The sequence below is a fragment of the Zalophus californianus genome, chromosome 4, assembly GCF_009762305.2.
Source record: "Zalophus californianus isolate mZalCal1 chromosome 4, mZalCal1.pri.v2, whole genome shotgun sequence".
In the NCBI taxonomy this organism is placed as follows: domain Eukaryota; kingdom Metazoa; phylum Chordata; class Mammalia; order Carnivora; family Otariidae; genus Zalophus; species Zalophus californianus.
Window position 1 is genome coordinate 27,215,893 of NC_045598.1, and position 20,514 is coordinate 27,236,406.

Consider the following 20,514-nt stretch of genomic DNA (forward strand, 5'->3'; position numbering starts at 1 on the left):
AGATGCTGCCAAAATCAGAAAGACAAATATCTGACCTACAATCAGCCATTCAGAAGGCAAATAGGTACAAAGGTCCAACTTTCTTCCCAGTGGCTTCTGTTTGGTCTTTGAACATTGCTTAATTGAATCTTGTGCCTTTAAATCCCAGGCACAGTGGAATCTGGCTCTGGGAAAGTGAGCCCCATTAATTCCCATAGGCTGGGGCCTGTTGAGAAGGATGGAGAGCCCCAGGTTCTATGACTATAGGAACAAAGACAGAATTATTTTTTCTCTAACCTACAGTACTCAAAAGTCATGGCTGTCTTCTTCCCTCGTGCTAAAGAGAACACTATGATCAAATGCTCTACTTTTCCATTCTATCTCCAAGGGCAGAAGCAAAGGGCCTCACCTGGGTATGGTGCTGAGGTGATCTGGAAAGAGGCCTGGGGGTTAGGGGTAGCATAACTGTAGGAGGGAGCCACTGGCAAAGGGGTAGAAATCTGAATTTTCCCAAGGCTTTTTACTTGCTGAGTGCTAGGCATAGTACCAGGATCCTCTGATGTCTCATGCTGGACTGACATATTCTTTGACCAACCAGGAATCTCCGCAGTCAGGACGGGGGTCAAGGGACTGGAAATTACAACTGCCTTGTGGACCTAAAGAGATGCAAAAATACATTTGAATAGGCAAAAGTTATACCGCCAGTTTTTTAGGTTATGTCTCATAAAATAATTGCACGCTAAATGTTTTTATGAAAAATGCAAAACTGTCAAAAATATTAAAGGAACTAATCTCACCACCCAAACTGGTGTTAAAATGTTGTTATAAATCTTCCCAGTCTTTTTCTCTATGCAAAGAGAGAAATGTTTGCTTAAAACAAAACAGTAATAATCATTCTATGTTTACTTATATCTTCTTTTCTCAACATTTATATTCAATCTTTCTACAAATACTTATTAAGCACTTACTATGCAACAGGCCTTGTGGATCCAAAATATAAATAAAATATAATTGCTGTGCTCAACAAGTGCACAATCTAGTGAGAGAGAGAACAAAAAACATAAGAAGCCAAAAGGATAAAGTTATGACGAATCGAAAAAGTATAGTCTGAAGAGTACTTAATTCCTCTCTTGGAGAGGGAGCATGTGAAAAAGGATGGTTTAAATAAATAAATAAAGGCATTTTCTAGAGGTGAGTCCTAGCTGAATTTTAAAAGGTAAACAGTTGTTTACTTGACAAAAGGCTGAGGGGAGAGGTGAGTATAGGTACAGGAAATGAGATTAGCATGGCTTGTGCTGGGAACTGAGAGTCATAAGGCAGGAAGGCAGAAAGTAATGGAGATGAGCTGGATAGATAGTCAAGGGCCAGACTAAAGAAGACATATGCTACTCTAAGGTGCCGGGTAATGGTGGGCAATTATAGGGCTGTATACAGGTAAGTGACAAAGTCAGGTTTCCGTCTCAAGTGTATCATTCAGGTTGCTGCATCATATAAGGATTTGAAGAACTAAGACAACAGAAGGAATACCACTTAGGAGGGTACTGCATGCATCCAAATGAGAAACGATGAGTGGCTAAACAAAGCTGGTGGTATGGATTTTTTTAAATCAACTTAATTGTTAATCACTTAATTGTTAAAGTGTACAGGTCTATGAGTTTTGACAAGGGTCTATAACCACATAACAACAATCAAGACAGAAACCATTTCGATCAGCCCTAGAAGTTGGCTCATTCCCCTTTGCAGTAAATTCCTACCTCCACCCTCAGGCTCACACAACCACTGATATGTCTTGTGTCCCCACTAGTTAGTCTGGGCTTTCTTGTATTTCATATAAAATTAATCATATACATACTATTTTCATTTCTGGCTGCTTTCACTCAACATAATGTTTTAAAGGTTCATCCATGGCACTGTGTATAACAGTAGTTCCTTCCTTTTTATTACCGAGTAGTATACCATTCTAGAGATATACCAAAATTTATTTATCCATTCATCTACTGATATTTGTTTTCAGTTCTCAGCTCTTATAAATAAATCTGTTATAAATGTTTGAAATCCAAAGTTTCTGTAAACATGTGTTTTAATTTATTTTGGGTAAATACTCAGAAGTATTTATTGCTGGTTACATATAAGCGTATGTTGAACTTCATAAGAAACTGAACTGTTATCTAAAGTGGCTCTACCATTTTGCATTTCCACCAGCAATGCATGAGAGTTCCTGCTGCTCTTCAAACTCACCAATACTTGGTATTCTTGGTCTTTTTATTTTTTTGTCATTCTAATGGTATCTCACTGCGATTTAATTTGCATTTTTTGGATGACTAATGAAATTGAATATCTTTTCATGTATTTATTGGCCAGTCATATATTTTCTTGGATGAAGTTTATTCAAATCTTTGTCCACTTTTTACTCTATTAAGGCATAACTGACATATAATAAACTGAACATATTTAAAGTGTGCAATTTGACAAATTTTACCATATGCATACAGCCATGAAACCATCATCACAATCAAGATAATGAACATCTCCATCATTTCCAAAGATTCCTCATGCTCCTTTGTAACCCCTTCTCCCAACTCCCAGCCCCAAGCAACCACTGCTCTGCCTCCAGTCACTATAGATTAGTTTACATCCTCTAGAATTTTATATAAATGGAATCACATTGTAGGTACTCTTTTCGTCAGCTTTCACTCAGCAATATTATTCTGTTGGTCCATGTTGCTGTCTGTAGCAATAATTGTTCCCTTATGATTGCCGAGTACCATTCTGTTATATGAATATACCACAATTTGTTTATTCATTCACCAACAGATGGACATTTGGGTTGATTTCAGTTTTTGCCTATTATAAATTCAGCTGATATAAATATTCCTCTATAAGTCTCTGTATGAACATATCTTTCGTTTCTCTTGTGTACATATCTATGAGTAGAACACCTGGTCATATGGAAGATATGCCTTTAACTTTTTAAAAAACTGCCACATTACTTTCCAAAGTTGTTGTGACATTATATAGTCCCACCACCAGTATGAGAATTCCAGTTGTTCTACAACCTTGCCAGAAATTGGTTTCGGGAGTCTTTTTAAGTTTAGCCATTATCAAGGTGCATAATGGCGTCTTACTGTGGTTTTAATTTGCATTTTTCTAATGATTAATGATGTTAAGTATCTTTTCATGCACTTATTCGATGTCTATTATATAAATTCTTTCCTGGACTATCTGTTCAAATCCTTTGCTTTATTATTAGTTTTCTAATTAAGTTACAAGAGCTCTATATATATTCTAGAAACAAGACCTTTGTTAGGTATTTAATTTGCAAATATGCTTTCCCAGTCTGTAGCTTGCCTTTTCGTTTTTCTTAGTAGTGTCTTTTAAATAGCCAAAGTTTTTAATTTTTTAATTCTAATTTATCATTTTTTTCTTTTTTACTTCATGCTTTTAGTGATATTTAGTTTATTTATTCATTTATTTATTTAGTGACAAGATCACAAAAAGGTTTTCCTCTGTTTTCTTCTATAAGTTTTATAATTTCAGCTCTTAAATTTAGGTCTATAATCCATTTTGAGCTAATTTTTCTGTAAGGTAAGGGCCGATGTTCATGTTTTTTTCATATAACTGTCTAATTGTTCCAGCATCCATTTATTTAAAAGATTATCCTCTTTTCAAATTGCTTTGGTGCATCAATTAACCATATCTGTGCGGGTCTACTTCTGGACTCTATTCTGTTTCACAGATTGCATCTTTACACCAATACCACTGCTTTGATTACTGTAGCTTTATATAGTAAGTCTTAAAGTTGGAGAGTTTAAGTCCTTCAACTTTGTTGCTCATTTTCAAGACCGTTTTGGCATTCTAAGTCCCAATCCATGAACATGACTATATCAGTCTCCTAGGGCTGCCATAATAAATTACCACAAACATGGTGGCTTAAAACAACAGAAACTCACTCTCTTAAGTAAAAAGTGGTTAGAGCCACTATTTGTTGGGTAATTGTCACCTCATTTTCCTTTATATCTTTGAACATAGATTCCTTTAGTTTTTTAAGCATATTTTTATTTTTTTAAAAGATTTTATTTGACAGAGAGAGACAGCGAGAGAGGGAATATAAGCAGGGGGAGTGGGAGAGGGAGAAGCAGGCTTCCCACTGAGCAGGGAGCCTGATACGGGCCTTGATCCCCAGACCCTGGGACCATGACCTGAGCCGAAGGCAGACGCTTAACGACTGACCCACCCAGGAGCCCCCTTTTTTAAGTGTATTTTTAACAGGAGCATTGAAGTCTTGCTAAATCTGACTTGCTAAAGCTGAGTCCTCTCAGAATCATTTTTATTGATTACTTTTTTCCGAGTATGGGTCACACTTTCCTGATTCTTTTTTGACAAGTCTCCTAACATCTGGTTGGAAATTTTAGGTCATATATTGTAGCAGTTCAGGATTCTGTTTTATTTTTCTGATGGGCTAATTATTTTTAGTAACTCCCTTATACTTCAATTGAAGAAAGAGAAACCCTCCCACAGTATGTTGCCATTGACACTTCTGCTCAGTTTTTTTTTTTCTTGTTTTTATTTTAGCCTGGCTTCCTAGGTGTCACACCAGTATCTGCATAGTTTAGCAGTCAATCAATGATTTGGGCAGAGGTCACTCAAACACATTAAGCCCATAAAGCTTCACCCTCTGTCAATCCATCTGTGTGTTCCTTGGGGAATGCATTCAAAGTTGCAGCCACTTCTCAAGTCTCCCTTGATTTTTAGCTTTTACCAGGCTCTCCTGGATATCTTGCATATGCAGGTAGTTTCTCAGTCAGCCAGGGATACATGGAGAGCTTATCTCAGTCCTTCTATAGCGCTCTTATTTTCAAGATCTTCCCATCAAGTTTCTGGCAGGTTCACCACTCACCCTAACAGGAAGTGCATCTCAGGTTAGCAAAGCTGTAGATTCATTCCATTCATTCCCAACTAAGTTTGCCACTTTTAGTTGGCAAAGCTGTCACCCTCTGCCCCAAATCATGCCGACCCTCTAGAAAAGTTGCTAGGTTTCATGTCCAACCATATACTGGTAAAACTACATTTCTTGACACCTGAGCTGGAGTGGAGGTAGACACTGATGGGGGATGGCCCAGGAAGATCATCCCCCTACAGACACCCACTGAACTTGCTCAAAGCATTACCAGCTTTTCAAGATAAATGCTTCTCCATTTGCTTCTGCCTCTATTATGTTTTTAGTGGCCTGAAATATTTGTTTTTGACAATTCTGTCCAGTTTTATACTTATTTTTTCAATGAGAAAATTAGGGACCCCCTCATGATGCCATAAGTGGAAGTTCTCTCATTTCTATTTTCTCATTTTGAAAACTGTTTACATTTCTTTTGAAATTCCTTAATTATTCACTCACTAAAACCATTTTCCTTTAACTTTCTTTAGTCTTCTGAACATACGTTGAAGTCTTTGATTACTAACTCCAATATCTGAGTCAAATTGGAGTCAGTTTCCATCGACTATTTTTTCCCCGAGTACTGGTCACTTTGCACATCTAACAGGTTTTGTTTGAATACTGGACATCTATGTAATATTTGTAGTGACTTTGGATTTTACTGTGCTTTCTTTGGGGTTGTATACAGTATTTTTTTTCCCCAGTAGGCAAGTAACTTATCTGGACTTAAACTATAGAGTTTGATTCCCCTGCAATGTGCACCAACTGATACCTCTGTATAATTCTTGCAGCTGCTTTTTTAGCCTGGTCCCCTGGAGGTGTTCTTGTTTAATCTGATGATTAGCCAAGAATTTTGCCATAGGTTATACTCAGAATTGGGCCTGCTCTCTCTGCACTCTCTTCACTTCATGAGATTACTCCCTAATTTTTCAGCCTTCAACTCTGTATTGACTCCCCAAGTCAGGAAGACTTCAGATTTCTCTCACCTGTGCTACACATGGTTGAGGAATTCACAGAGCTCACCCAGCATTAGGTTCTGCCTTTCAAAGACAGAACTCTGCCTCTCTGATCTCTGCCTGCTTTTTTACCATGCCCTCCGGAATCTTCCTGCGTGGGTGTAGTTTAAAGGTTCAGCCAGGGATTTTAGTAGAGTTTCTAGTCAGATTATGGGTTCCACCATCTTCTATGTTTTTTTTTTTCCTTTCCCCTTAAGTTTTCAGGTAATTTTTCTATCCTAACTCTGTTCTTTGCCACCATAAGAAAATAAGCCTGAGGTTTTCCACTGCCACTTTCCTCTGCTGTGGGAGTTAGTGAATGCCCTCAGGCAAAAATTTTAAAAAGCTGCAAACTCACAATTCTTATCACTCCCAGTTGCTGTTTTTCAAGAGTAAGCTCTCCTCTAGCTTCTGTCTTTTGGATCCTTTCCAGTTTCCTTAAATACATTTTTTTTGCATATTTTATAATTATTATCTGTGGGAGGATTCAGGAGACCACTTTACTCTGCCACCATTACTGGAAATTCCTCCTGCAGGATGGATTTTAAAATATTAAGGATCTAATATTTGTGAAGCTGAAATGCATCTAGGGCTTGGGGAAAAGAAGCTAAGATGACTCCCAAGTTTCTTGAGGAGCTTGACTTGAGGGACTAATTATAGTGGTGTCAAAAACTAAGATAGACTACAAAGGAGCAACTTCAAGAAAATAACAGGCAAGTTATGTTTCAGACATACTGAACCTGAGGTACAGCTGAGAAATTCAAATAGAGACCCAGGGTTGGAATCAAGTTCCCAAAGATAGCAGCTGAAGCCATGGGAATAAGTAAGCTTGCCCAAGATGAGCAAGTAAGGAAAGGAAATGAGGCTTAAAAACAGAATACTTGGCAATAATAATGTTCCTGTAATGAGGAAAAATACCCATTAATTAAAAGTGACCCAGAAATAACAGAGATAACAGAACTGGTAGACAAAGGTATTAAAATTACTATGATTATATTCCATATATTCAAGAAGCTACAGGCAAGATTGCATGACTGCATATATTAAGTAGAGACACAGAAGGTATTTTTTTTTAAAGACCCAAATGAGGGGCACCTGGGTGGCTCAGAAAGTTAAGTGTCCAACTCTTGGTTTTGGCTCAGGTCATGATCTTGAGGTCGTGAGTTCAAGCCCCATGTCGGGCTCTGCACTCAGTGAGGAGTCTGTTTGAGATTCTTTCCTCCTTCTTCCTCCCTCTCCCACTGATCTTCCTCCCCTCACAGTCTCTCTCCATAATAAATAATAAACAAATAAATAAAATCTTAAAAAAAAAAAAAGATCCAAATCAAGCTTCTAGAGATGAATATTATAATGTCTGAGATGAAAAATACACTGTAGAAAAAAATTTTTTAACCACTGCTGTGATGAAGGTACGTCTATCCTGGCTTATATATAGACATACACATAAAAATACACTGTAAAGATTTAACGGCAGGGTAGACAATGCAGAAGAAAAGATCAGTAAACTTAAAGACATATCAACAGAAATGATTCAAAATGAAACACACAGAGAAAAAAATGAAATGAACAAAGCACCACACTTTAGGAAAGAATCCTTTTCCTTGCTTTTCCCATTTTCTAGAGGCCCATCTACTTTCCTTGACTCATGGTCCCCCCTTCCTCCACCTTCAAGGCAAGTAACGTTACATCTCTCTGTGTCTTTCTTCCACAGTTACACTGTCTTCTTCCACTTTGAAGAACCCTTGTGTTTAAATCGGGCCTACCAGAAAATACAAGACAATCTCCCTGTTTTAAGGTCAGCTGTTTAACAATTCCATCTGCAACCGTAATTCCTCTTTGCTGTGTAACATAACATATTCACAGGTTCCTGAGAGTAGGACATTGACCTCCTTAGAGGGACCATTATTCTGCCTATCACCACAAATAAATCAACAAAAAGGAGATAAAATGGAATAAAAAAAAATTCAGTTAATTCAAAGGAGAGCATAAAAATAGGGATAAAATGAACGAAGAACACATGGGACAAACAGAAATCAATACTAAGGTGGTAGATTTGAAACCAGTCACATCAGTAGTCACATTAAATAGTCTATACACCCCAATTAATCAGCAGACATTGTCAGACTGGATAAAAAGCAACATCCAACTCTATGCAGCCTATAAGAAATCTACTTTAAACATAACACAAATAGGTTAAAGGTAAAAACATGGAAAAAGATGCATTACACTAACACTAACCAAAAGAGAGCCTGATTGGCTATATTAATATCAGACAAAACAGATTTCAAAGCAAAGAATATTAACAAGGATAAAGAAGATAATTTTATGATGATAAAAGAGTTCACCAAGAGGACATAACAATCCTTTTTTTTTTCCTGAACCATTTAAAGGTTTTATTTATTTATTTGACACAGAGAGAGAGAGAGCTAGAGAGGGAACACAAGCAGGAGGAGCAGGAGTGAGCAGGGAGCCCGATGCGGGGCTCGATTCCAGGAACCTGGGATCATGACCTGAGCCGAAGGCAGACGCTTAACGACTGAGCCACCCAGGCGCCCCGAAGACATAACAATCCTAAACATTTACACAGCTAATAAAACTTTCAAAGTACATGAAGCAGAAGCTGATCTAACAGGAGAAACAGATATATCCACAAATACAGTGTGGTATTTCATCACCTCTCAACTGATAGAAGCTAATAGAAAATAAGGATCTAGGGTGGGCAAGATGGCGCCCGGCGAGTGATTCAGCCCAGATACGTCCAGCCGCCGCTGAGACAACGGGGCGGGGGGTCCTGCCCCCACTGCCGCCCTTCCTCCTCTCCCCCGCCCCCGGAGACCCCCTCCTACCCTTCCTCCCTCTACCTCGGGGTGGGGGTGGGGGAGCGGGCCTGGTTCCCGGGACACCATGTCGGACTCTGAGGAGGAGAGCCAGGACCGGCAACTGAAAATCGTCGTGCTGGGGGACGGCACCTCTGGGAAGACCTCCTTAACTACATGTTTTGCTCAAGAAACTTTTGGGAAACAGTACAAACAAACTATAGGACTGGATTTCTTTTTGAGAAGTATAACATTGCCGGGAAACCTGAATGTTACTCTTCAAATTTGGGATATAGGAGGACAGACAATAGGAGGCAAGATGTTGGATAAATATATCTATGGAGCACAGGGAATCCTCTTGGTATATGACATTACAAATTATCAAAGCTTTGAGAATTTAGAAGACTGGTATTCTGTGGTGAAGAAAGTGAGCGAGGAGTCAGAAACTCAGCCACTGGCTGCCTTGGTGGGCAATAAAAAATGAGATCATAGAATAAAGTATGCAGTCACACAGAATGTTACATTTATAAAATGAAGAGATTATAAGATGAACATTTTCCTGGATATTATTTACTGCATAATCTGTCACTGGCCTGATTTCATATGGTCATGTAATAAAGATCTTGAAATCTGTGTTTCCAAAAAAAAAAGAAAATAAGGATATAGAAGATCTAAACAACAGTACCCAATCTGACCTATTTGACATTTACAGGAACACTCACCCAACAATAGCAGGATACATATTCTTTTCAAATGCACAAGGAACATTTGCCAGGATAGACCAATTTCTGAGCCATAAAACTGGTCTCAATGCATTTAAAAGGATTCAAGTAAGGCAAACCTAAGAGACACTGAACTCTAGGAAACAAACTGAGGGTTGCTGGAGGGGAGGTGAGTGGCGGGATGGGGTAACTGGGTGATGGGCATTAAGGAGGGCACTTGATGCAATGAGCACTGGGTGTTATATGCAACAGATGAATCACTAAATTCTACCTCTGAAACTAATTTATAAAAAATGTTAAAAAAAAAAAAAAGGATTCAAGTGACACAATGTTCACTGGCTACAATGCATTAAGTTACTGATCAATAATACCATAATATCTGGGACCCCCCCCAAATATTTGGAAACTACATAACGTATTTCTAAATAACCCAAGGGTCAACAAAGTAGTCAAAAGGGAAATTTAAAAGTGTTCTGAATTGAATGAAACTGTAAATGCAAAATATCAAAATTCATAGGATGCAGCTAAAGCAATACTTAGAAGGAAATTTATAGCACTAAAATGCCTATGTTAGAAAAGAAGTCTCAAATTAATGATTGAGATTAAACATTAAGAAACTCAGAAAAAGAGGGGGCGCCCGGGTGGCTCAGTCATTAAGCATCTGCCTTCAGTTCATTAAGCATCTGCCTTCGGTTCAGGTCATGATCCCAGGGTCCTAGGATTGAGCCCCCCATCAGGCTTCCTGCTCCGCAGGAAGCCTGCTTCTCCCTCTCCCACTCCCCGTGCTTGTGTTCCCTCTCTCGCTGTCTCTCTCTGTCAAATAAATAAAATCTTTAAAAAGAAAAAAAAACTTAGAAAAAGAGCAAATGAAATCTAAATTAGGAAGAAGAAATGAAATAATAGAATTAAAGCAGAAATAATAACCTAGAAAAGCAAAAGAGAAAATGAATGAAACCAAAGTTTCATTAAGAAAATCTAGACAGTCTGATGGGGGGGGGGGGACGGAGGTGGGGAGGGAAAGAGAACACAAATTACCAATACCATGAATGAAAGAGGTAACATCACTACAGGTTCTAACATCACTACTATTACAAGGGCAATAAGGGAATACTGTGAGCATAATGTATTTATGCCAATACATTTGACTACTGGGATAAAATGCACAAATTCCCTGAAAGACACAATCTGTCAAAGCTCACTCAAACAGAGCTATTATAGATAACATAAATTGCTATGTATCTATTACATAGTTTGAATTTATAGTTTAAAATTTTCCTGCAGAGGTGCCTGGGTGACTCAATTGGTTAAGCACCCAACTCTTGATTTCAGCTCAGGTCATGATCTCAGGGTCATGAGATAGAGCCCTGTGTCTGGCTCCACACTGGACATGGAGCCTACCTAAGACTTCCTCTCTGCCCCTCCCTCACTCACGCTATCAATAAAATAAAATAATAAAATAAAATAAGAGGGGAAGAGCAAGATGGTGGAGGAGTAGGAGACCTAAATTTCATCTGGTCCCAGGAATTCAGCTAGATAGGGATCAAACCATTCTGAACACCTACGAACTCAACAGGAGATTGAAGAAAAGAAGAGCAGCAACTCTCTGAACAGAAAAGTAACCACTTTCTGGAAGGAAGGGCATGCAGAGAAGTGAATCCGTGCCATATTCGGGAAGACAGACCACGGGGGGAGGGAGCCTCCGTCAGTGCTACCGACAAGTGATAGAGCAGCAAAGCACAAAATCGGAACTTTTAGAAGTCGGCTCCACTGAGGGACACTGCTCCAGTGGCTAAGCGGGGGGGGGGGGGTGGAACCCTCGCTGGGGCAGTGTGGTCTCAGGACCCTCGGGGTCACAGAAAGACCGGGGGTGCCTGAGTGTGGCAGAGCTCCCAGGTATCAGAGCAGGGAAGCCGGCTGCAGAGACGGAGCCGAGGAGTGGGCTCGTAGCTCGGGGCTGCCATAAACCGTAATCCACGGCACAGTCGGGCCACTGCTCTTCCAGCAGGGACCCAACAAGCGGCAGATCCAGGGAGACTCCCCTTCCTCCCCCGGGGAGGAGTGGTGTGAGAGCACACTGCAGGGATCTGCTGGGTTTGGAGACTCCACACGGGGTCGGGTGCCAGAGACAGAAACACTCAGTCACAGGCTGGGTGAGCATGGAGTATGGCCAGAGACCGGGGAGACAGGAGTGACTGCTTTTCTCTGGGGGCGCACTGAGGAGTGGGGCCCCGAGTTGTCACTCTCATCCTCCAAAGCTGTACGGAAAGCTTGCAGGGAACAAAAGCTCCCGAGAGCAGATTACTTAGCCTGGCCCCAGGCAAGGGCGGGGCAATTCCACCTCAGGCAAAGGCATTTGAGAACCAGGCAACAGGCCCCTCCCCTAGAAGATCAGCAAGAACAGCCCGCCAAGACCAAGTTTACCCATCAATGAGAACGGCAGAAGGCCAGCACTAGGGGAATACAGCACACAGAATTCATGGCTTTATCCCCCCTGATTCTTTAGTCTTTCAAAGTTAATTTTTTTCTTTTTTTTTTCCCTTTTTCAATCAACATCTTTTTTTTTTTAAGATTTTATTTATTTATTTGAAGAGAGAGACAGCGAGAGAGGGAACACAAGCAAGGGGAGTGTGAGAGGAGAAGCAGGCTTCCCGCTAAGCAGGGAGCCCAAGGCGGGGCTCGATCCCAGGAGCCTGGGATCATGACCTGAGCCAAAGGCAGACGCTCAACGACTGAGCCACCCAGGCGCCCCTCAACCAACATCTTATCAATCCCTTTTTTAAAAATCTTTTTTATTTTTCATTTTTAGAATCATATTCTATCCCTTCACAGTAGTTAACCTTGTTTTTGGTATATATATAAGTTGTTCTCTTTAAAATTTTGGGATACAGTTTCTTCTAACAGACCAAAATATACCCTAAATCTCTAGTGTATGGCTTTGTTCTAGTCTCCTGCCTGATCACATTCTCTCCCTTTTTTTTTTAATTCCTCTTCTTTCTTTTTTCAACCGTCTTATCAATTCCTTTTATAAAATCTTTTATAATTTTCATCTTTACAGCCATAGTCTATCCCTTCATCGTATTTACCCTCATTTTTGTACATACATGTTTTTCTTTCTTTAAAATTTTGGGAAGCACTTTCTTCTAACAGACCAAAATACACCCAAAATCTAGTGTGTGGCACTGATCTATGCACCAGCTTATCATATTTGATCATATTCTTTTTTTTTAATCTTTTTCTTTTTTTTTCTTTTTTCCTTCTTTCCCTTTCTTTTCTCTCAGTTTCAGGTCTCTTCTGATTTGCTTAGTGTATATTTTTCTGGGGCCGTTGTTACCCTGTTAGCATTTGTTCTCTCATTCATCTATTCTCCTCTGGACAAAATGACAAGATGGAAAAAATCACCTTAAAAAAAAGAACAAGAGGCAGTACCGACTGCCAAGGGCCTAATTAATACGGACATTAGTAAGATGTCGGACCTAGAGTTCAGAATGGCGATTATAAAGATACTAGCTGGGCTTGAAAAAAGCATGGAAGACATTAGAGAAACCTCTTCTGGAGAAATAAAAGAATTAAGATCTAACCAAGTAGAAATCAAAAAGGCTATTAATGAGGTACAATAAAAAATGGAGGCTCTAACTGCTAGGATAAATGAGGCAGAAGAGAGAATTAGTGGTATAGAAGACGAAATGATGGAAAATAAAGAGGCTGAGAAAAAGAGAGACAAACTACTGAATCACGAGGGCAGAATTCGAGAGAGAAGTGATACCATAAGATGAAACAATATTAGAATAATTGGGATCCCAGAAGAAGAAGAAAGAGAGAGAGGGGCAGAAGGTACATTGGAGCAAATTATAGCAGAGAACTTCCCTAATTTGGGGAAGGAAACAGGCATCAAAATCCAGGAGGCAGAGAGAACCCCCCTCAAAATCAATAAAAATAGGTCAAAACCCCAACATCTACTAGTAAAACTTATGAGTCTCAGAAACAAAGAGAAAATCCTGAAAGCAGCTCAGGACAAGAGATCTGTAACCTACAATGGTAGAAACATTAGACTGGCAACAGACCTATCCACAGAGACCTGGCAGGCCAGAAAGGACTGGCATGATATCTTCAGAGCACTAAATGAGAAAAATATGCAGCCAAGAATACTATATCCAGCTAGGCTGTCAGTGAAAATAAAAGGAGAGAGAAAAAGCTTCCAGGACAAACAAAAACTAAAGGAATTTGCAAACATGAAACCAGTCCTACAAGAAATATTGAAAGGGGTCCTCTAAGCAAAGAGAGAGCCTAAAAGTAACACAGACCAGAAAGGAACACAGACAATATACAGTCACAGTCACCTTACAGGCAATACAATGGCACTAAATTCATACCTTTCAATAGTTACCCTGAATGTAAATGGGCTCAATGCCCCAATCAAAAGACACAGGCTATCAGATTGGATTAAAAAACAAGACCCATCGATATGCTGTCTGCAAGAGAATCATTTTAGACCCAAAGACACCTCCAGATTGAAAGTGAGGGGGTGGAAAACCATTTAACATGCTAACGGACACCAAAAGAAAGCTGGGGTGGCAATCCTTATATCAGACAAATTAGATTTTAAACCAAAAACTATAAAAAGAGATGAGGAAGGACACTATATCATACTTAAAGGGTCTATCCAACAAGAAGATCTAACAATTGTAAATATCTATGCCCCTAACATGGGAGCAGCCAATTATATAAGCCATTTAATAACAAAAGCAAAGAAACATATTGACAACAATACAATAAGAGTAGGGGACTTTAACACCCTCCTCACTGAAATGGACAGATCATCTCAGCAAAAGATCAACAAGGAAATAAAGACTTTAAATGACACACTGGACCAAATAAACTTCACAGATATATTCAGAACATTCCATCCCAAAGCAACGGAATACACATTCTTCTCTAGTACCCATGGAACATTCTCCAGAATAGATCACATCCTAGGTCACAAATCAGGTCTCAACAGGTACCAAAAGATTGGGATCATTCCCTGCATATTTTCAGACCACAGTGCTTTGAAACTAGAACTCAGTCACAAGAGGAAAGTCGGAAAGAACTCAAATACATGGAGGCTAAAGAGCATCCTACTAAAGAATGGATGGGTCAACCAGGAAATTAAAGAAGAATTTAAAAAATTCATGGAAACAAATGAAAATGAAAACACAACTGTTCAAAATCTTTGGGATGCAGCAAAGGCAGTCCTAAGAGGAAAGTATACAGCAATACAAGCCTTTCTCAAGAAACAAGAAAGGTCTCAAATACACAACCTAATCCTACACCTAAAGGAGCTGCAGAAAGAACAGCAAATAAAGCCTAAAGCCAGCAGGAGAAGAGAAATAATAAAGATCAGAGCAGAAATCAATAAAATAGAAACCAAAAGAAGAGTAGAACAGATCAACGAAACTAGGAGCTGGTTCTCTGAAAGAATTAATAAGACTGATAAACTCCTGGCCAGACTTATCAAAAAGAAAAGAGAAATGACCCAAATAAATAAAATCATGAATGAAAGAGGAGAGATCACAACCAACACCAAAGAAATAGAAACAATTATAAGAACATATTATGAACAACTACATACCAGCAAATTAGATAATCTGGAAGAAATGGATGCATTCCTAGAGATGTACAAACTACCAAAACTGAACCAGAAAGAAATAGAAAACCTGAACAGACCTATAACCATTAAGGAAATTGAAGCAGTAATCAAAAATCTCCCAAAAAACAAGAGCCCAGGGCCAGATGGCCTCCCAGGGGAATTCTACCAAACATTTAAAGAAAAATTAATACCTATTCTTCTGAAACTGTTCCAAAAAATAGAAATGGAAGGATAACTTCCAAACTTGTTTTATGAGGCCATCATTACCTTGATCCCCAAACCAGACAAAGATCCCATCAAAAAGGAGAATTACACACCAATATCCCTGAAGAACATGGATGCAAAAATTCTCACCAAAATACTAGCCAATAGGATCCAACAGTACATTAAAAGGATTAATCACCGGGCACCTGGATGGCTCAGTTGGTTAAGTGACTGCCTTCGGCTCAGGTCATGATCCTGGAGTCCCTGGATTGAGTCCCGCATCGGGCTCCCTGCTCGACAGGGAGTCTGCTTCTCCCTTGACCCTCCCTCCTCTCATGTGCTCTCTCGTTCTCTCTCTCTCTCTCAAATAAATAAATAAAAAATCTAAAAAAAAAAAAAATTATTCACCATGACCAAGTGGGATTTATTCCTGGGCTGCAAGGTTGGTTCAACACCTGCACATCAATGTGATGCAATACCTTAATAAAAGAAAGAACAAGAACCATATGATCCTCTCAATAGATGCAGAAAAAGCATTTGACAAAGTACAGCATCCTTTCTTGATCAAAACTATTCAGAGACTTCCTCCTGCTTGCTCTTCCACGTCACCGAGACCTATGCCGCCCTACACCATCGTCTACTTCCCCACCCGAGGGCGCTGCGAGGCCATGCGCATGCTGCTGGCTGACCAGGGCCAGAGCTGGAAGGAGGAGGTGGTGACCAAGGAGAGCTGGCTGCAGGGCCCACTCAAGGCCTCCTGTCTGTATGGGCAGCTCCCCAAGTTCCAGGACGGAGACCTCACCCTGTACCAGTCCAATGCCATCCTGCGACACCTGGGCCGCTCCTTTGGGCTCTACGGCAAAGACGCGCGGGAGGCGGCGCTGGTGGACATGGTGAACGACGGCGTGGAGGACATCCGTAGGCACTGCAGCCAGCTCATCTATCGGAGCTACGAGGAGGGCAAGGCCAAGTATTTTCAGGAGCTGCCGGGGCACCTGAAGCCTTTTGAGACCCTGCTGATCCAGAACCAGGAGGGCCAGGCCTTCCTGGTGGGTGACCAGATCTCCTTCGCCGACTACAACCTGCTGGACCTATTGCTGAATCACCAGGTCCTGGCCCCTGGCTGCTTGGACTCCCACCCCCTGCTCTTGGCCTATGTGGCGCGCCTCAGCGCCCGGCCCAAGCTCAAGGCCTACCTGGCCTCCCCCGAGCACGTGAACCGCCCTGTCCACGGAGCCCAAAAGATATGAGCCCCTTCAGCCTCCCCTGGGAGAAAGCCTGGCCTTTAGAACCAATAAACACCAAGAGAGGAAAAAAAAAAAAAAAAAAAAAAAACTATTCAGAGTATAGGGTTAGAGGGTACATACCTCAATATCATAAAAGCCATCTATGAAAAACCCACAGTGAGTATCATTCTCAATGGGGAAAAACTGAGAGCTTTCCCCCTAAGGTCAGGAACGCGGCAGGGATGTCCACTATCACCACTGCTATTCAACATAGTACTAGAAGTCCTAGCCACAGCAATCAGACAACAAAAAGAAATAAAAGGCATCTGAATCAGCAAAGAAGTCAAACTCTCACTCCTTGCAGATGATATGATACTTTATGTGGAAAACCCAAAAGACTCCACCCCAAAACTGCTAGAACTCATACAGAATTCAGTAAAGTGGCAGGATATAAAATCAATGCACAGAAATCAGTGGCATCCCTATATACCAACAACAAGACAGAAGAAAGAGAAATTAAGGAGTTGATCCCATTTACAACTGCACCCAAAACTATAAGATACCTAGGAATAAATCTAACCAAAGAGGCAAAGAATTTGTACTCAGAAAACTATAAAATACTCATGAAAGAAATTGAGGAAGACACAAAGAAATGGAAAAACGTTCCATGCTCATGGATTGGAAGAACAAATATTGTGAAGATGTCAATGCTACCTAGAGCAATCTACACATTCAGTGCAATCCCTATCAAAATACCATCAACTTTCTTCAAAGAAATGGAACAAATAATCCTAAAATTTGTATGGAACCAGAAAAGACCCCGAATAGCCAGAGGAATGTTGAAAAAGACAAGCAAAGCTGGTGGCATCACAATTCCAGACTTCAAGCTCTATTACAAAGCTGTCATCATCAAGACAGTATGGTACTGGCACAAAAACAGACACATAGATCAATGGAACAGAATCGAGAGCCCAGAAATGGATCCTCAACTCTACTGTCAACTAATCTTCGACAAAGCAGGAAAGAATGTCCAATGGCAAAAAGACAGTCTCTTCAACAAATGGTGTTGGGAAAATTGGACAGCCACATGCAGAAGAATGAAACTGGACCATTTCCTTACACCACACACAAAAATAGACCCAAAATGGTTGAAAGACCGAAACGTGAGACAGGAGTCCATCAAAATCCTAAAGGAGAACACAGGCAGCAACCTCTTCGACCTCAGCCGCAGCAACTTCTTCCTAGAAACATCGCCAAAGGCAAGGGAAGCAAGGGCAAAAATGAACTATAGGGACTTCATCAAGATAAAAAGCTTTTGCACAGCAAAATAAAGTCAACAAAACCAAAAGACAACCAACAGAATGGGAGAAGATATTTGCAAATGACATATCAGATAAAGGGCTAGTATCCAAAATCTATAAAGAACTTATCAAATTCAACACCCAAAGAACAAATGATCCAATGAAGAAATGGGCAGAAGACATGAACAGACATTTTTCCAAAGAAGACATCCAAATGACCAACAGACACATGAAAAAGTGCTCAACATCGCTCAGCATCAGGGAACTCCAAATCAAAACCTCAATGAGATACCACCTCACACCAGTCAGAATGGCTAAAATTAACAAGTCAGGAAACGACAGATGTTGGCGGGGATGCGGAGAAAGGGGAACCCTCCTACACCGTTGATGGGAATGCAAGCTGGTGCAGCCACTCTGGAAAACAGTGTGGAGGTTCCTCAAAAAGTTGAAAATAGAGCTACCATATGACCCAGCAATTACACTACTGGGTATTTACCCCAAAGATACAAATGTAGTGATCTGAAGGGGTACGTGCACCCCGATGTTTACAGCAGCAATAGCTAAACTGTGGAAAGAGCCAAGATGTCCATCGACAGATGAATGGATAAAGATGTGGTATATATACAATGGAATATTATGCAGCATCAAAAGGAATGAAAGCTTGCCATTTGCAACAATGTGGATGGAACTGGAGGGTATTATGCTGAGCAAAATAAGTCAATCAGAGAAAGACATGTATCATATGGTCTCACTGGTATGAGGAATTCTTAATCTCAGGAAACAAACTGAGGGTTGCTGGAGTGGTGGGGGGTGGGAGGGATGGGGGGGCTGGGTGATAGACATTGGAGAGGGCATGTGCTATGGAGAGCGCTGTGAACTGTGTAAGACTGTTGAATCACAGACCTGTACCTCTGAAACAAATAATACATTATATGTTAAAAAAAAAAAAAAAAGAAGACAGTAGGAAGGGAAAAATGAAGGGGGGGACATTGGAGGGGGAGACGAACCATGGGAGACTATGGACTCTGAGAAACAAACTGAGGGTTCTAGAGGGGAGGGCGGTGGGGGGATGGGTTAGCTGATGATGAGTATTAAAGAGGGCATGTATTGAATGGAGCACTGGGTGTTATACACAAACAATGAATCATGGAACACTACATCAAAAACTAATGATGTAATGTATGGTGATTAACATAATAAAATTAAAAAAAATAGTAATAAAATAAAATGAAAATTTCCTGCAAAGAACTCCATGTCCAGATAGCTTCACTGGGGAATTATACTGAATATTTAAGGAATAAATAGTACCAATTCTACACAAACTTTTCCAGAAAATGAAAGAAGATTAAAAACTTCTCAGCTTATTTTATAAGGCCAGCATTACTTTGATGTTAAAATCACAGGCTAATAATATACCTCATGAACACAGAATCAAAATTCGTAATAAAATTTTAGTAAATCAGGGTGCCTGAGTGGCTCAGTCGGTTAAGCATCTGCCTTCCACTCAGGTCATGATCTCAGGGCCCTGGGATCGAGCCCCGCATCGGGCTCTCTGCTCAGCGGAGAGCCTGCTTCTCCCTCTGCCTCTGCCTGCCACTCTGCCTATCTGTGCTCTCTCTCTATCTCTCTGTCAAATAAATAAATAAAATCTTTGAAAAAAATTTTTAGTAAATCAAATATAACAGTATATAGAAAGGATAATATACCATGACTCAGTGGGGTTCATCTCAGGAATACAAGGTAATTTAACACTCAAAATCAATCAAGTTATTCACTATGTTAACATACTGAAAACAAAAACCTATAGTATGTAAAAAAAAAAAAAAGCATTTGACAAAATCCAGCATTTATTCCTGATATAAATTCACAGCAACTAGGAACAGAAAAGTATACTTTCACCACTTTTATTCAACACTGTAGATGTTCTAGACAGTGCAATAAGAAAGAAATAACAGGCATCCACACTGGAAAAGAAGTAAAATGGTCTTTACTCACAGACAACGTGATTATAAATAGAGAAAATCTAACGGAATCTACAAAACAAGCTACTGCAATGAATAAGTGAGTTTAGCAAGGTTTCAGGATATAGGATCAATATACAAAAAGTAACTATTTCTATACACTAGCAACAAACAGAAACTGAATTTTTTTTAAACCGCTTCTTTTGGCGGGCTTTTTAAAAACTGAATTTTTATTTATTTTGACATTTTAAAAAAGATTTTATTTATTTGTCAGAGAGTGAGCACAAGCACGGGGAGTGGCAGGTAGAGGGAGAAGCAGGCTCCTGCTGAGCAAGAAGCCCAACGCGGGACTTGATCCCAGAACCCCGGGATCATGACCTGAGCCAAAGGCAGACACCTAACCGACTAAGCCACTCAGGCATCCCATAAAAACTGAATTTTTAAAATGCCAATTATAAGAGCACCAAAAATATGAAATAGTGAGGGATAAATGTGACAAAATATGTGCCAGATCTGTAGCCTGAAAAGTACAACACATTGCTGAGAGAAATTAAGGATGATGTAAACAAAAGGAAAGATATACTATATTCACGGATCAGTAGACTCACTATTATTAGGCTATCAATTCTCCCCAAATTGAGCTACAGCCCCAACATAATCCCAATCAAAATCCCAGAAGGCTTTTTAAAAATAAATTGACAAGATGATTCTAAAATTTATATGGAAATATAAAGGACCTAGAATAGCCAAAAAA

At 40.0% G+C, this 20,514-nt stretch overlaps 3 protein-coding genes across 9 annotated transcripts in view; 2 read left to right on the plus strand and 1 right to left on the minus strand.

The window, feature by feature from the left end:
* Window positions 1-20,514, minus strand: part of KIAA0319L (KIAA0319 like) — a 99,552-nt gene that overhangs the window by 38,803 nt on the left and 40,235 nt on the right. For all 7 annotated transcript variants that reach the window (XM_027597807.2, XM_027597797.2, XM_027597778.2 and 4 more), the window contains one exon: window positions 389-635. In XM_027597807.2, coding sequence (XP_027453608.2) covers window positions 389-635 — 247 coding nt within the window. The remainder of the gene's footprint in view (window positions 1-388; window positions 636-20,514) is intronic.
* LOC113915856 (ras-related protein Rab-28-like) lies at window positions 8,624-9,204 on the plus strand. The gene has a single exon (XM_035727382.1). The coding sequence runs from the start codon at window positions 8,809-8,811 to the stop codon at window positions 9,202-9,204; it is 396 nt and encodes a 131-aa protein (XP_035583275.1). The 5' UTR covers window positions 8,624-8,808.
* Window positions 15,887-16,591, plus strand: LOC113937552 (glutathione S-transferase P-like). Its single transcript, XM_035726995.1, has one exon. The coding sequence runs from the start codon at window positions 15,890-15,892 to the stop codon at window positions 16,520-16,522; it is 633 nt and encodes a 210-aa protein (XP_035582888.1). The 5' UTR covers window positions 15,887-15,889; the 3' UTR covers window positions 16,523-16,591.

Coding starts and splice junctions, on each gene's coding strand:
- LOC113937552 (XM_035726995.1), top strand. CDS start 15,890: ATGCCGCCCTACACCATCGTCTACTTCCCCACCCGAGGGCGCTGCGAG.
- LOC113915856 (XM_035727382.1), top strand. CDS start 8,809: ATGTCGGACTCTGAGGAGGAGAGCCAGGACCGGCAACTGAAAATCGTC.